General features: G+C 48.8%; 1 protein-coding gene across 3 annotated transcripts in view; it reads right to left on the reverse strand.

Moving 5' to 3' along the window:
• The window catches only part of KCNN3 (potassium calcium-activated channel subfamily N member 3), a 126,530-nt gene that overhangs the window by 9,346 nt on the left and 99,699 nt on the right, over positions 1 to 17,485 (reverse strand). For all 3 annotated transcript variants that reach the window (XM_072114530.1, XM_072114531.1, XM_072114532.1), the window contains one exon: positions 14,748 to 14,889. In XM_072114530.1, coding sequence (XP_071970631.1) covers positions 14,748 to 14,889 — 142 coding nt within the window. The remainder of the gene's footprint in view (positions 1 to 14,747; positions 14,890 to 17,485) is intronic.

Genomic DNA, 17,485 nt, shown 5'->3' on the forward strand with positions numbered 1-17,485 from the left:
AAACAATGTTCTAGATACATGGAAGTATCGGATGACATGGAATGGAAGAGATCTCTGATGTACACTGCACTTTGTATAAAGGATATTACAATTATTTTATTAGGGAAGAGAATGGAAAGCCTCCATTATGGACCCATGCTTTATGCTGTGCTGTCTCCATAATTGCTAAATGGAGTGAAGAACGCCTGGACGCATGTCCGCAGCCAGTGGGATAATGAGATTTCTTCCCAGGCCTGGTCGCAGAGCGTCTCCCGGCACGTCCGACAATCAGAAAATCTCTGCAGAATTCCCTGCACTCTCTCGTCTGTGCTCTGCAGCAAAGCAATAAGTAGGTCAGGAAATCGGAGGGGTAACAATTCATACAAAATTTATACTACCTCCAATTAGAGGGATGTGAAGGAACAAGGATGTTCCCTGGATGGGAAGGAGCGGACCACATGGATGAATCCTCTGTGTTCTGGCTAGCAGGCCAGGCTCCAAAGATCTGGTTATATAGTGCAACAGGGAGAAGACATAAAATGGGACGAGGAGAACATGTGACTCATAGGAAGATATCCGCAAATGCCCATAAAACTGCAGCCAATCATTTGGCTGCATTCAAAATGTATTAGATTTCAGAGCAGAAATATTCAAATCTTGTTCAGTGTCTTGCTTTGGCTAAAGTTAAATGGGTATACTAAAAAGTTTTCCACCACCTGACTTTCCCAGCAGAATAATAAGTGCAGCTCTGGAGTATAATACAGGATGTAACTCAGGATCAGTACAGGATAAGTAATGTCATGTATGTACACAGTGACTGCACCAGCAGCAGAATAGTGAGTGCAGCTCTGGGGTATAATACAGGATGTAACTCAGGATCAGTACAGGATAAGTAATGTCATGTATGTACACAGTGACTGCACCAGCAGCAGAATAGTGAGTGCAGCTCTGGGGTATAATACAGGATGTAACTCAGGATCAGTACAGGATAAGTAATGTCATGTATGTACACAGTGACTGCACCAGCAGCAGAATAGTGAGTGCAGCTCTGGAGTATAATACAGGATGTAACTCGGGATCAGTACAGGATAAGTAATGTCATGTATGTACACAGTGACTGCACCAGCAGCAGAATAGTGAGTGCAGCTCTGGAGTATAATACAGGATGTAACTCAGGATTAGTACAGGATAAGTAATGTCATGTATGTACACAGTGACTGCACCAGCAGCAGAATAGTGAGTGCAGCTCTGGGGTATAATACAGGATGTAACTCAGGATCAGTACAGGATAAGTAATGTCATGTATGTACACAGTGACTGCACCAGCAGCAGAATAGTGAGTGCAGCTCTGGGGTATAATACAGGATGTAACTCAGGATCAGTACAGGATAAGTAATGTCATGTATGTACACAGTGACTGCACCAGCAGCAGAATAGTGAGTGCAGCTCTGGAGTATAATACAGGATGTAACTCAGGATCAGTACAGGATAAGTAATGTCATGTAAGTACCCAGTGACTGCACCAGCAGCAGAATAGTGAGTGCAGCTCTGGAGTATAATACAAGATGTAACTCAGGATCAGTACAGGATAAGTAATGTCATGTATGTACACAGTGACTGCACCAGCAGCAGAATAGTGAGTGCAGCTCTGGAGTATAATACAGGATGTAACTCAGGATCAGTACAGGATAAGTAATGTCATGTATGTACACAGTGACTGCACCAGCAGCAGAATAGTGAGTGCAGCTCTGGAGTATAATACAAGATGTAACTCAGGATCAGTACAGGATAAGGAATGTCATGTATGTACACAGTGACTGCACCAGCAGCATAATAGTGAGTGCAGCTCTGGAGTATAATACAGGATGTAACTCAGGATCAGTACAGGATAAGTAATGTCATGTATGTACACAGTGACTGCACCAGCAGCAGAATAGTGAGTGCAGCTCTGGAGTATAATACAGGATGTAACTCGGGATCAGTACAGGATAAGTAATGTCATGTATGTACACAGTGACTGCACCAGCAGCAGAATAGTGAGTGCAGCTCTGGAGTATAATACAAGATGTAACTCAGGATCAGTACAGGATAAGTAATGTCATGTATGTACACAGTGACTGCACCAGCAGCAGAATAGTGAGTGCAGCTCTGGAGTATAATACAGGATGTAACTCAGGATCAGTACAGGATAAGTAATGTCATGTATGTACACAGTGACTGCACCAGCAGCAGAATAGTGAGTGCAGCTCTGGAGTATAATACAAGATGTAACTCAGGATCAGTACAGGATAAGTAATGTCATGTATGTACACAGTGACTGCACCAGCAGCAGAATAGTGAGTGCAGCTCTGGAGTATAATACAGGATGTAACTCAGGATCAGTACAGGATAAGTAATGTCATGTATGTACACAGTGACTGCACCAGCAGCAGAATAGTGAGTGCAGCTCTGGAGTATAATACAAGATGTAACTCAGGATCAGTACAGGATAAGGAATGTCATGTATGTACAGTGACTGCACCAGCAGCAGAATAGTGAGTGCAGCTCTGGGGTATAATACAGGATGTAACTCAGGATCAGTACAGGATAAGTAATGTCATGTATGTACACAGTGACTGCACCAGCAGCAGAATAGTGAGTGCAGCTCTGGGGTATAATACAGGATGTAACTCAGGATCAGTACAGGATAAGTAATGTCATGTATGTACACATTGACTGCACCAGCAGCAGAATAGTGAGTGCAGCTCTGGGGTATAATACAGGATGTAACTCAGGATCAGTACAGGATAGAAGAAGAAGATACAGCAAGAAGAGGTGAGATTCATCTTTACCCCCCTCCCTGTACACCCCCCCGAGCACAGCGCAGGGTCAGCTCACTGTGCAAGCCCTGCTACCCAAACCCCCCCGAGTTCTGCTGTGGACCCGGTGCAAAGGTGCAGGGAGATTACAAAGCCAGGTGGTGAGGCGCAAGGCTCCATCTCTGCTTGTAGTAGTGGAAATGGAGCAGGGAAAGCATCGGCTGAAAGGCCGGACACTGAGTGTCGCCCCGCGGGGGGCGCTCCATCTAGCACCGGCACTGTGGCCTGCTCCCCAGGGGGAGGGGGGGGCAGCCTGGTGTCGGCGTCGGTTACGGGTCCCAGTCCTCCCAGCGGTGGCGATTTCTCTATGGGAAAAAAAGTCCTGTTTTGTATTGGAACTGGTAATACTGAAAATAGACATCCTGTAGAGACTGGTGAAAGACGGACGGCGAGCAAATGCAAACTGACATCTGACGCCGAAGAAGCGGAGGGCAAAAGTCAATCTGGGGTTGGGGGTCACCTCTGGACAGATCATGCAGGCCGGGGAATTGGTTCTGTGGAGGTGGCCTCTGCCCCTACGGCTAGAGATGCTGAGGCTGTCCTGCCGTTCGTCGTTACTGCTGGTCCAGCGAGTGTGAATGGTGCTGTGGCTGAAGGGTCGTTATCAGGGGTAGAAAATGCAGGTGATGGTGGTGCTGTGAGTAGAGATGGTGGTATGGAGAGAGGTATTGCTGGGACTAGTGGTGCTGCTATGGTGGGAGGTGATCTTGTTACTATGAGTGGAAGTGTTGCTGTGGATGAGGGGGCTGTTGTGAGTGGCGGGGCTGCTGTGAGTGGAGATGGTGGTATGGAGAGAGTTATTGCTGGGACTAGTGGTGCTGCTATGGCAGGAGGTGTTGCTGTAACTGGGGAGGTTCCTGTGAGTAGAGATACTGGTGTGGCTGGAGGTGTTGCTGGGACTTGTGGTGATGCTATGGTGGGAGGTGATGGTGTTGTGGGATGTTTTGCAGGTAATAAGAGGGCTGTTATGAGTGGGGGTATGGTGGGATCTGGTCCTGTTGTGCCCCCAGCGGTGGCAACCCCCAGCGGTGGCAGAAGTTATGCCAGTGTCACTGCTGGGGGAGATTTCGCATCCTCCTCGTCTTCGGGCCCTAGGGGCAATATTTTGCAGCAGCGTCTTCTGGAAGCTCTGAGAAAAGGGAAAAGATCAATCACTGTAGAGGGTGGAGAGGTTGATCTGTCCTTCTGGATAGAGAGGCACGGCCTTGGAGCCTTCCGAGAAAATAGAGGGGGGGAAACTGCATGGTCCCTCCCGACAGCCGGGCCAGGTGGCGCCCGTAGGAATGTGGTCCGTCTTAGGTGGCGGGGCAGTGATGCGTGTCCACCTAGAACTAAGGTGGTTGAGCTCCTCCTAGAGATGGGCTTCAAGGCAATAGACATCTTTGCCTTGATTCATCCTTATGGCACATCTGAGTTCGATGTCAGTTTTGTTCGCCCAGAGGGACTTGAGCTCTTCTGGGGGAATTATGAGCTGAAAAAGAACATGCCCGGTTGGCGAGACTTTGCTGTTCAGGCGGTGTCTCGCCAAAACCAGGTCAAGAAAGTGACCGTTTTAACCCGTAATGAATCACTTTCTTGCTATGACATCATGACTTGGCTTGGGCGATATGGTGAAGTATTGGAGACGCCAAGGAAAAATCGGGACGAGTTTGGTATCTGGTCAGGGGCCTGGACCTTTATGATGAAGTTAAAGGTTTCAGGTAACTCGGTTGCCCACATCCCTTCATCAGCCTTCCTGGGGAGGGATCGCATCCAGATCTTCTTCCAAGGTCAGCCCAAGCTGTGCCACAGGTGCGGTGACCCCACACATTTCAGCGCAAACTGCACCGTGCAGAAGTGCGCGTTGTGTGGGGGTGTCGGCCATCTCGCTGCATCCTGTAAGCAGATTCGGTGTCACCTGTGTGGTGACTTAGGTCACCCGTTCAGCCGTTGTCCTCGTTCTTTTGCTAATGCGGTTCTGGCTCCGGTGGGTGAAGGCCATGAGGCCGAATCTGCTGGGGAGGGGACTAGCAGAGGCGGAGGAACTGAGGGGCCAGGGAAGAAAGAAAAGAAAGTGACGCCATCACGACAGAGGCGTCAGGAGAGGCGCCAAAGGGACAGGGAGGTGGGGGAGTCGCGGGTCACTGCCCCCGGCCCTGTCCTTCAGCCCAATCTTGTTGCTGAGGCCCCGAGGAATGATGAGTTGGATGAGGAGGTCAGGAGGATCCAGAGGGAGGAAGCGGCCACGCTCTCAGAATCCTCCCATTATGAGAGTATGGATGAGGATAGTAGGGCGTGGCTACAGGAAAAGCGCAAGCAGGGCAAAAGGAAAAAGAAAAAGAAGGGAGATTTACAATCTTCTCTCACCCCGACTCAGAAGCCAAAGGAAGGTAAAACTGATTCCCCTCTGGTTGGTCTTTCCAACCGGTTCCAAGCCCTTGACAACGTCTCTGCCTCAGAGGTTGAGGGTGAGGTTCCGGAGAGGGCGGGAGGGCTTTCAGGAGATGCTGAGTCTTCCGCTGAGGATGCTTCGTCCTCAGAATGGGAGACTGACCTGGAGTCCGGAGACGAGGATGAAAGAGCTGATATGGACACTACAGTTTCAAAAAAGAGAGGGAAAGGGTCCTCTTCTGAAACTGAGGAAAAGGGTGGTGGGAAAAAGAAAGCCGTCTAACTCAATCACTCATGATGGCGGCACCCACTCCGTTGACGCTGGCGTCCATTAATGTCGCCAGCATTAAAAGTCTGATGCGGCTAGATTTGCGGCCTTTGATTTTCTCGGCCGTGTTGAAGCCGACATTTTATTTTTGCAGGAGACCAGGCTGCCAGATTTGGCCGCCGTGTTTAAAGCTAAGAGGGAATGGAGACACTGGCCTTCCTATTGGTCTCTTGCGGCCGAGCCGTATAGCGGAGTGGCGGTCCTTTTTACCGCATCGGTAGAATGCCGACGAGTTATTGAGTTAGAAATGGGGAGGTGCCTGATCCTGGATGTCCTCATGAAGGGACAAGAACTTCGCCTAATTAACATCTATGGTCCCCAGTCCAAGTGGGACAGGAAGTGTCTCTTTGTGAGGATCAAGCCCTACCTTTTTACAAGTCGGCAGGTGGTCTTTGGAGGGGACTTCAATGCTGTCACGAGGCCCCAGGATAGGGGAGGTTCCAGAGACAAGCTGACTTATGATAGCGTCGCTCTTAATAGCATAGCTAGTGAGGCTCGCCTGGTGGATGTCCACATCCGGCACACCCCAGGCCACGCGGGGTTCACCTATTATAGGGGTAGCTGCAGGTCTAGAATAGACAGGTTTTATTTAAAGGAGGAAGCCATTTCTTCACCAGTTTCTGTTGTTGAGGTGGAGTTCTCCGACCACTGTTTAATTTTGTTTTCTCTGAATGTTACAGAGACCCCCCGGATGGGAAGAGGCTACTGGAAGCTCAATTCGTCTCTCCTGGAGGAAGCGGAGATCAGACAATCCTTTGAGGACTTTCTTCAGAGCCAGGTACCTTTGCTGGGCCTTTGTAGCAGTAAGTCAGAGTGGTGGGAGATGCTCAAGAAAAGGGTGGCGAGATTCTTCCGCCAGCTCTCGAGCCTCAGGAGCCTGGACAGGTACCGCCTGTATCAGGGCCTGAGGAGGAAACTCGAGCATCTCGTCTCGTCTGGAGGTAGTCGTGAGGACATCTCCAGAGTGAAATCCTTGCTGAAGAGGTGTCAGTACGATAGACATGCATCTTTGGTTTTTGAGAGGGATTACGGGAAATACCGCTCACCCGACCCTTACAGAAACTGCAAGATGTCAGTGAATGGTAAAGTTGTCACGGGACTGGTTGACAGTACGGGATCCCTGAAAAGGTCCAGATCAGGGATTCTGGAGGTCGTCAGATCCTTCTACTCACACCTCTTGGGCAGGAAGGATCTAGATCGGGATGTGATGTCGGCTTTCCTGGCAGAAACTGTCCCTGAGCCAGGAGTAGACCCCTCTCTTGATGTTTTGACAGGGATGATCAGGGAAGAGGAAGTCAGCCTGGCGATTGAAGGGCTCGCCCTCAAGAAATCGCCGGGTCCGGATGGCTTAACATCCGAGTTTTATAAGACCTTTAAGGACGCCTTGGTTCCCCTCTTGACTGAGGTATTCAATGAGTGTCTTTCCTCGGGCGCTCTGCCGAAGTCAATGAGGAGGTCTGCCCTGATCATCCTGTCAAAGGGTAAGGACCGATCTCGTATTGAGAACTGGCGTCCCATAGCGCTTCTCAATGCGGACAGAAAGGTTTTGGCAAAGGTGCTGTTTAATCGGCTGGTGCAGTTTGCGCCCCGGCTCCTTTCGGGGACCCAGCACTGCTCTGTTCCAGGCCGCAGTACATTTAGTGCTGTGCTTTGTGTCCGGGAGGCAGTGGAGCAGGGCAGGGCTGGTAACTGGAAGGGGTACTTGCTGTCCTTGGATCAGGCAAAAGCGTTTGATCGGGTTAACCACGAGTACCTCTGGTCTGTCCTTCTGAGGTATGGCCTGCCGGGGGAGTTTGTCAATTGGCTTAAGGTTTTGTCCGCAGGGGCAGAGAGTTTCCCGCTTGTGAACGGTTGGATTGGCCGCTCTTTTGAGGTCGGGTCTGGTGTTCGCCAGGGTTGTCCTCTGAGCCCACTACTGTACGTGTTCGCGATTGACCCATTCCTTAGGAGGGTTGATCGTCGGCCGTTGGTGGGAGTCGGGATGGACCGGGCAGCACCGGAAGCCACTCTAAGGGTGGTAGCGTATGCCGATGATGTCAACGTTTTCGTGTCCTCGGGAGGGGAGGCGCAATGGGTGATGTCAGAGGTTGACCGCTACTCAGAGGCTTCTGGGTCCAAGATCAACCGGGATAAGTGTGAGAGTGTCTGGCTGGGAGAGGGAGGTCCAGGCTTTGATCTCCCGGACACTCTTCCAGGGCCCCAAGACTCTGCCAAAGTTCTAGGCATCAAATTTGGCCAGGGGGATTACCCCATGCAAAACTGGGACGGCAGGCTTAAGATCGCCGCTCAGAGGGTGGACCAGTGGAAGGGTTGGTCTTTGACCCTCAGAGAAAGGGTTAACCTGATCAAAACTTACCTGCTCCCATTGCTGATATATCTGGGCAGTGTGTGCATGTTGCCAGAACCCCTCTGGACTCGGGTCTACAGTCTGTTCTTCCAACTGTTATGGGGGAATAGGCTGAACCTTATCAAGAGGGAGGTTACTTACCGCATGAGGAGACAAGGAGGGTTGTGTATGGTCAACCCTGTGGTGTTCCTAGTGAATACCTTTCTTAAGATCAATGTAGCAAACCTCTGGAAAGAGAGGGCTCCTCCGTGGGTATACTCCTGCAGGGGATGGTTTCGGCCTTTCTTCCAGGAATGGGAGACAGGAGGACAAGTGAAGGATCTCCGCACACCGCATGGGCATCTTCCGGCTTACGCTACCCTGGTTCTGAAGGTGATTCGCCGGTGGGGTCTGGGAATGTGGGAGATCAGGACCATGTCGAGGAAAATCCTTGACAAAAGGGTTCTGTTGACCCATTTCCAGAAGCCTCTGGCCCTCAGGGATTGCCCAAGTCGGGATCTTGGGGTGGGTTTGAGTTTATTGAATTCCATCAGGATCCCCTTGAAGTTTTGGGACGTGACTTGGCGCTGCTTCCATGGAAAGCTGTGTGTGAGGGACAATCTGAAGTGTAGGAGCTCTGAGGAAAGGGGTTGTCCCCGGGAGGAGTGCGGTGGCCTGCTGGAGAGCATGGACCACTTCCTGCTTCAGTGCCCCTTTAACACAGAGGTGTACAACCGGGTGGGCGCTTCCATCCATTGGCCCGGGTTGGCCGGTCTCTCCTATGCGGAATGGGCCTATGGAGCATTCAGAGGCCTGGGTGGCCGGGACCGCTGCACGTTATTCCTAGTTAGCCTAGTGGTCAGGTACCACACGTGGAACGCACGGTGCTTAGTATTGACGCAGCGTAAAATCCTCCCGGTGGATGAGGTGGTTAGGAACATTCTTGGTGACCTGGTGAAGGTGCGCTCTCTGGAGTATGAGAGACTGGGCACGGGGAGGGCCTCTCTCCTTTGGAGGGGGTTCTCCTTTAGTGTCCCTTAGTCTGTTGTCTCCTCTCCTGGTGTTGGGCTGATGCTGCACTGTAGATTTTTGTTTTGTGTTCTGGGCATGTAGTGATGTTGGGCTTGCAGGCGCCGAACCTGGGCTTTATGTGGTTTGTATTTATGTTGTTTAGACTTTATTTGTATTCTGTTTTCTTTGTTATGTTGTAAATACTGTATATACTGTATATATTGTATATATTGTATATAGTGGGGTTTGGGACATAGTGTTAGGTTGGGAGGGGGGTGATGGTGGTGGGATTTACGAACAAGTGACCTTGGACTCTATGACCCTGGGCACTGGTCTGGACTACTTAACGCAAACTTTGGACGTTAGACCAGTGTCTGGGGGGAAGGGGAGGGTGCGGGCGAGGGATCTAGTTTAGTGTAGTGTTGTGTGTATTTGTTATTATAGATTGAAAAAAAAAAAAAATGGGTGTGGGATGTGATCTGTGTGGGGTGGTTTGTTATAAGAGGGTGTGGGGTGGGTTTATGTATATTTATAGTCATTTATGTTTTATTTGTGGGTGTGGCTTGTCTTATTGTTTATTGGTTTGGTTTAGGTTGTGATAATCGTTTGGGTGGGGGTTGTGGTAATTGGTGTTCATTCATTTCGGTGTATTTTAAGTTATTGTTTTTACTAGGTGTGAATGGGGCTGGACCAGAGATTGTATATATTGTATATTATGTTTTGTTTGTATTGTTATGTTTTTTACTTTTATATAAAATAAAAGATCTACAGGATGTAACTCAGGATCAGTAAAGCACAACTACATTGTCAACTTTTCTATAAAAATTTGCACATGTGAACCTTCTTTAGCCTGTGGAGATGTCTGGGACCTCCAGCAGTACAGGAGCAGGGGTCGGGTTTAGGGGCTTTATCTCCTGAGGATACAGAATTAGATATCCATGTAGCAGTTCTCTTTAAAGGAAGCAGACAGCAATGGCTGATCTCATAGGGTCTCTACCTGAAGCAAGCATCGTGTGTGGGTAAGAGACACCTTTATGGAGCAGCCAACGGCTGGAAGTAAGCGGCAGCCTCGTTAATTGCATTGCTATTGAAAATTGAAAAGAAAACAGTGATTAAGCCCATTTACAATGTGACAAAAAAATGTTCCACTTTGCACGGGGGATAGATACCAGAGGCGACGCTGCGGCCTGCTCCGTTGCTATGGTAACACAGCTGTAAGGCCTACCACTAAGGGCTCATTACCAAGCCAACAATAATAATAAATCTGTGAGAGGGAAGCCACCAGAGGAAAGAAGGTTGAAAGGAAGGGAAAACCCTCACATGAAATGACTCAGCTACAAAATGACATTAATTATACAATAAAAAAGAAAGACACAGGGCATTTCCAGAGCCGTGAATCGAGAAAAACAAGCGGTGAGAGGGAGAGATGCTGAAAAAGAGAGAGCGACAGGAAAATACAAGTTCCGAAAGGAAAGCTGCTAAAATAATTACCGCTGGAATCTGGAGGGAAGATAATTGGAGGCCCGAAATTAGAACAAGATATTTTTAATCAACGGGAGGCTGATTATATACTGCACGCTCTGCAGAGACCGCTAATACCGAAAAAAAGGGACGCCTCCAGAGACAAGGCATAAGTAGAGCAGCAGAGCAGTCACTACACCGGCCGGCATTCACCTCCCCATTGTCCATCATCAGACATCTACTGAAGTCCACACCGGCCGGCATTCACCTCCCCATGGTCCATCATCAGACATCTACTGAAGTCCACACCGGCCGGCATTCACCTCCCCGTTGTCCATCATCAGACATCTACTGAAGTCCACACCGGCCGGCCTTCACCTCCCCATTGTCCATCATCAGGCATCTACTGAAGTCCACACCGGCCGGCATTCACCTCCCCATTGTCCATCATCAGAAATCTACTGAAGTCCACACCAGCCGGCATTCACCTCCCCATTGTCCATCGTCAGACATCTACTGAAGTCCACACCAGCCGGCATTAACCTCCCCGTTGTCCATCATCAGACATCTACTGAAGTCCACACCGGCCGGCATTCACCTCCCCATGGTCCATCATCAGACATCTACTGAAGTCCACACCGGCCGGCATTCACCTCCCCGTTGTCCATCATCAGACATCTACTGAAGTCCACACCGGCCGGCATTCACCTCCCCATTGTCCATCATCAGACATCTACTGAAGTCCACACCAGCCGGCATTCACCTCCCCGTTGTCCATCATCAGACATCTACTGAAGTCCACACCGGCCGTCATTCACCTCCCCGTTATCCATCATCAGACATCTACTGAAGCCCACACCTGCCGACATTCACCTCCCCGTTGTCCATCATCAGACATCTACTGAAGTCCACACCGGCCGGCATTCACTTCCCCATTGTCCATCATCAGAAATCTACTGAAGTCCACACCGGCCGGCATTCACCTCCCCATTGTCCATCGTCAGACATATACTGAAGTCCACACCAGCCGGCATTCACCTCCCCGTTGTCCATTATCAGACATCTACTGAAGTCCACACCGGCCGGCATTCACCTCCCCGTTGTCCATCATCAGACATCTACTGAAGTCCACACAGGCCGGCATTCACCTCCCCATTGTCCATCATCAGAATACTACTGATGCCCACACCGGCCGGCATTCACCTCCCCGTTGTCCATCATCAGACTACTACTGAAGTCCGCACCGGCCAGCATTCCATCAGACATCTACTAAAGTCCACACCAGCCGGCATTCACCTCCCCATGGTCCATCATCAGGCATCTACTGAAGTCCACACCGGTCGGCATTCACCTCCCCATTGTCCATCATCAGACATCTACTGAAGTCCTCACCGGCCGGCATTCACCTCCCCATTGTCCATCGTCAGACATATACTGAAGTCCACACCAGCCGGCATTTACCTCCCCGTTGTCCATTATCAGACATCTACTGAAGTCCACACCGGCCGGCATTCACCTCCCCGTTGTCCATCATCAGACATCTACTGAAGTCCACACAGGCCGGCATTCACCTCCCCGTTGTCCATCATCAGAATACTACTGATGCCCACACCGGCCGGCATTCACCTCCCCATTGTCCATCATCAGAATACTACTGATGCCCACACCGGCCGGCATTCACCTCCCCGTTGTCCATCATCAGACTACTACTGAAGTCCGCACCGGCCAGCATTCACCTCTCCGTTGTCCATCATCAGACATCTACTGAAGTCCACACCGGCCGGCATTCACCTCCCCATTGTCCATCATCAGACATCTACTGAAGTCCACACCGGCCGGCATTCACCTCCCCATGGTCCATCATCAGACATCTACTGAAGTCCACACCGGCCGGCATTCACCTCCCCGTTGTCCATCATCAGACATCTACTGAAGTCCACACCAGCCGGCATTCACCTCCCCATTGTCCATCGTCAGACATCTACTGAAGTCCACACAGGCCGGCATTCACCTCCCCATTGTCCATCGTCAGACATCTACTGAAGTCCACACCGGCCGGCATTCACCTCCCCATTGTCCATCATCAGACATCTACTGAAGTCCACACTGGCCGGCATTCACCTCCCCATGGTCCATCATCAGGCATCTACTGAAGTCCACACCGGCCGGCATTCACCTCCCCATGGTCCATCAGCAGACATCTACTGAAGTACACACCAGCCGGCATTCACCTCCCCGTTGTCCATCATCAGACATCTACTGACGTCCACACCAGCCGGCATTCACCTCCCCATTGTCCATCATCAGACATCTACTGAAGTCCACATTGGCCGGCATTCACCTCCCCATGGTCCATCATCAGACATCTACTGAAGTCCACATTGGCCGGCATTCACCTCCCCATGGTCCATCATCAGACATCTACTGAAGTCCATACCGGCCGGCATTCACCTGCCCGTTGTCCATCATCAGACATCTACTGAAGTCCATACCGGCCGGCATTCACCTCCCCGTTGTCCATCATCAGACATCTACTGAAGTCCACACTGGCCGGCATTCACCTCCCCATGGTCCATCAGCAGACATCTACTGAAGTCCATACCGGCCGGCATTCACCTCCGCATGGTCCATCATCAGACATCTACTGAAGTCCACACCGGCCGGCATTCACCTCCCCATTGTCCATCATCAGACATCTACTGAAGTCCACACCGGCCAGCATTCACCTCCCCATTGTCCATCATCAGACATCTACTGAAGTCTACACCAGCCGGCATTCACCTCCCCATTGTCCATCATCAGACATCTACTGAAGTCCACACCAGCCGGCATTCACCTCCCCATTGTCCATCGTCAGACATCTACTGAAGTCCACACCAGTCGGCATTCACCTCCCCATTGTCCATCATCAGACATCTACTGAAGTCCACATTGGCCGGCATTCACCTCCCCATGGTCCATCATCAGACATCTACTGAAGTCCACACCGGCCGGCATTCACCTCTCCATTGTCCATCATCAGACATCTACTGAAGTCCACACCGGGCAGCATTCACCTCCCCATTGTCCATCGTCAGACATCTACTGAAGTCCACACCAGCCGGCATTCACCTCCCCATTGTCCATCATCAGACATCTACTGAAGTCCACATTGGCCGGCATTCACCTCCCCATGGTCCATCATAAGACATCTACTGAAGTCCACACCGGCCGGCATTCACCTCCCCATGGTCCATCATCAGACATCTACTGAAGTCCACACCGGCCGGCATTCACCTCCCCGTTGTCCATTATCAGACATCTACTGAAGTGCGACACAACCGATAAAGCTGGAGCCTTCTCCAAGAAAGGACACTTAGTATCAGACTGACTGATGGCAGACTAGTCCAACTCACATGCTCATTATGATTCCTTCTAGTAGGAACTTTTTTTATTATAATCCAAAACGGTGTGATTTTGCAAAAAAAAAAGTTTAAAAATGATGCAAATTGGTGTGTGGCACTCCAGCTTACGTCACCGGAGTGCCTCAGCTACTAATTTATTCACTCCCCCTCAGTCCCAGTCCCTTCTCTTGATACTGAAGAGAGCCAGTGACGTCAAGGGGCCATAATTTTTAAAACCTTTTTTTTTTGGCGACATGTTGTCGTTCTGGGTTATAATAAAATAATTTCCTACTAGAAGCATCTTTAGCAGCACGTGAGTAGGACTAGTCTACCATCAGTCAGTCTCATGGTAGGTGTTCTTTAAACTGTGCATTTCTCCATTGCGGATACTCAGTTTTCTCATTATTTGGGATATACCAGTAGTTTTGTCCATGCATACTGCCTCCAGTGTTATGTATTAGCAACTCAGACCTTTGTATATGTTGTTAGTAGCAGCAGGACTGTAAAAAATGTATTTATATTCCAGGATTGTACTAGAGCATTGGTGGTGAACCTATTGCACGGGTGCCAGAGCTGGCAGTCAGGGCCCTTCCTGTGGGCACCCATACTATCAGCCTAGAGCAGAATTTACCAGACAAGACTTAAGGCCTCCTCCCGCAGTCCTTGAAAGCCCAGGATATTTCCAATTCTATTTTCAAACACACATCCTGGACTGCCTGAGACTACTAGATTAGTGAGACGGTGTGGACTGAGCTGGATTAACATTGGACCTTTTCCTCCGTGCCCCACAATACCTTCTGTTCAGAGGGCCCTGAGGGAAAGCTACAAAGATACAACAAATTTCTCCACTCTCCACTGTGTTGGTGTCAGGGCACTGATGTTGGTGCTGTGCAATAAATAAGTGAGTTTTGGTTGTCGTTTGGGCACCCAGTCTCTAAATAAATTCTCCTTTTCTACCAAAAAAGAGGAACAAAATCACGTTCTCCTTTTCTCCTCTCGGAGATCCTTATGTAAGCTTCCCTTGTACTCACCATGATGCCAGTCAGCAGGCAGACGCCCTTTCCACAGTAGGTGTTTGGCACCATGTCACCATAACCAATGGAGAGGAAGGTTATGGAAATCAGCCACATGGCACCCAGAAAGTTGCTGGTGACGTCCTGCTGGTCGTGATACCTGCAGAGGAGACACAGAAGGACACATTAGTATATAATTACCTGCACGTCTTCTTAACAAAACAATGTGACTACTTTGATTCGGATCATCTTATATCATAACTTTATAGTCGTCCACGATTTTTTTCATCTTCGCCTTTGGTGATTATTTCATGGCAGGTTTAGTGCACTGCAGCCCTTTGAAAAGGTTTGGCTTTCCCCGGCGGTGATAATCGTCACACTTTCTGCTAATCAGATTTTGTCACTCGGTAAATGTATCCGTGCGTCACGTGACTGATGGTCGCAGATGGGAAGACACACTACGAATACCAAATGGACCTGTCATTGCCCTAAAGGATTTCAAAGATCATTTTCCGCCCGGCCGCTTCACCAGTGACACTGTGGGTAATCCGTAATCTTGTTTACAACCATTTTCATGCTCTGGAAAATCATTTTGGAATTAAAGGGCCCCTCCTTCAAGTAAGCAAACACTCCGCTCCGGCTGAGGCTAGAGACTGGAGTGCTGCTCGTAATCAGAGATTATGTTTGTGAATTTAACTTGTCTCCTTCTACATTTTTCCTCTTCACTTTGTTTACACCCATAATGTACCTGATAATATAGAGGGTGAACTATGCAGAATATAAATAGAAATGTTACATAAAAGGGGACTCATCCATATGTTGTCCACTATTCAGCGGCATAGCGTGGCATTATATGCATCAATATGGGACTATATGAAGATCTACTCGCTGTGAGGCACCACTATTAGACTGTCAGTAGAGGTAACACTGTAACACAGGCATTATAGGCACAGCCCTTAAAAAATTAGCAGTTATTAAAATGCTTGTACGGTTACAAAAAACCAATGAAAACTAGAGCTGGTACCACAAAAAAGTAATTGTTATACAGCTCTGTGCACCGAAGTATAAAAAACTTATGTTGATAGGAAAATGAAAAAAATCTAAATTTGCATTTTACATAATGAAACATCACAAAAACTATATACATATGGTCTCACTGATCAGACTGACCCAAAGAACAGGGCAGAATCATCATCTGGACCAAAAAGTTTAAAAAAAGCTTTGAAGAACTTGGCTGTTTTTTGTTATTTCCACTGGATTTGGAATTTTTTCAGCTTCCAAAGTACAGTCAGTCCCCGGGTTAAGTACGGGATAGTTTCTTTAGGTTTGTTCTTAAGTTGAATTTGTATGTAAGTCAGAACTGGCATATTTTATAATTGTAGCTCTAGACAACATTTTCTTTTTATCTTTTTTGACAATTGGATTTTCTACATTTTTGCTGTAATGGGACCAAGGATTATCCATAAAGCTACAATACAGACACCTTACAGCTGATCATTGCAGTCTGGGACTATAGTAACCTCCAGAGAGGTCACCAGAGGTCAGAGGGGTCCGTCTGTAACTATGGGTTGTCTGTAAGTCGGGTGTCCTTAAGTAGGGGACCGCATGTACTACAAGTCACAAGTTGCCATCCTTAACACGTTGTAAAAAATGTACCGCTGGGAGAATACATTCGGGCTCGCAGAAGCCGTAGTACTCAGCGACTATATGAGAAGGAATGTGAGTTCTTATCAGACGAAAATGATACGAAGAACATATTTTAAGGAGAATATAACCAACAACAAATCTCACGAGTCTCTTCTTAGTAATCCATGCAACAAAAATAGATCCTGTGGATTATTGCAGTGCGTCCAGTATAATATTTGGGAATATAGCAATACGTCCAAGGTCACACTCCCAAACATTGGACGTGTTGCTATATTATATCATACGTGCCATTTTTATATAATCTATATACCGTGTGTAATCAGTCCGCTACAATGTTTTCTCTAATACGCAGGTGCTAATTATGCACCGGATTGTTGCTCTTCTTGAGTAAGCTGTTTGTCTCTGCCCTTCAGACCATGAGCAAGAATGCGCAGGTCTTCCAGGGACCGTGCAGTATTATGTATAATTTTATGCATAATTTGTAATGAAGGTTTAACCCCTTATCACCGACACTTGTTTTCAGCTCAATGACCAGATTCGATTTTCCGAATCTGCCCCGTGTCACAATAATTGGTTATAATTTCGGAACGCATTAACATATCAGGGTGATTTTGAGACAGTTTTCTCATGACACATTGGGGCAGATTTACTTACCCGGTCCATTCGCGTTCCAGCGGCGCGTTCTCTGCGGTGGATTCGGGTCTGGCTGGTATTCCCTAAGGCAGTTCCTCCGACGTCCACCAGGTGGCGCTGCTGCGCTGAAGAGCATCGGAACGCACTGAAGTTCACCGAGCCATCGTGGGTGAAGGTAAGCGCATGTCGAGCGACACTTTTTTTTTTTAATGCGGCGGTTTTTCCGAATCCATCGGGTTTTTTTTACGGCCACGCCCCCGATTTCCATCGCGTGCATGCCAGCGCCGATGCGCCACAAGCCGATCGCGTGTGCCAAAATCCCGGGGCAATTCAGGAAAAATCGGTGCGAAACGGAAAAATTCGGTAAACCCGTCGCAAAAACGCGAATCTGGCCCTTAGTAAATAACCCCCAATGTACTTCATGTTAGTTATAAAATTTAAGTGATACGTTTTGCGTTTCTTTCTGAAAAAAAAAA

Source organism: Engystomops pustulosus, chromosome 7 (genome assembly GCF_040894005.1).
Source record: "Engystomops pustulosus chromosome 7, aEngPut4.maternal, whole genome shotgun sequence".
NCBI classification, from domain to species: Eukaryota; Metazoa; Chordata; class Amphibia; order Anura; family Leptodactylidae; genus Engystomops; species Engystomops pustulosus.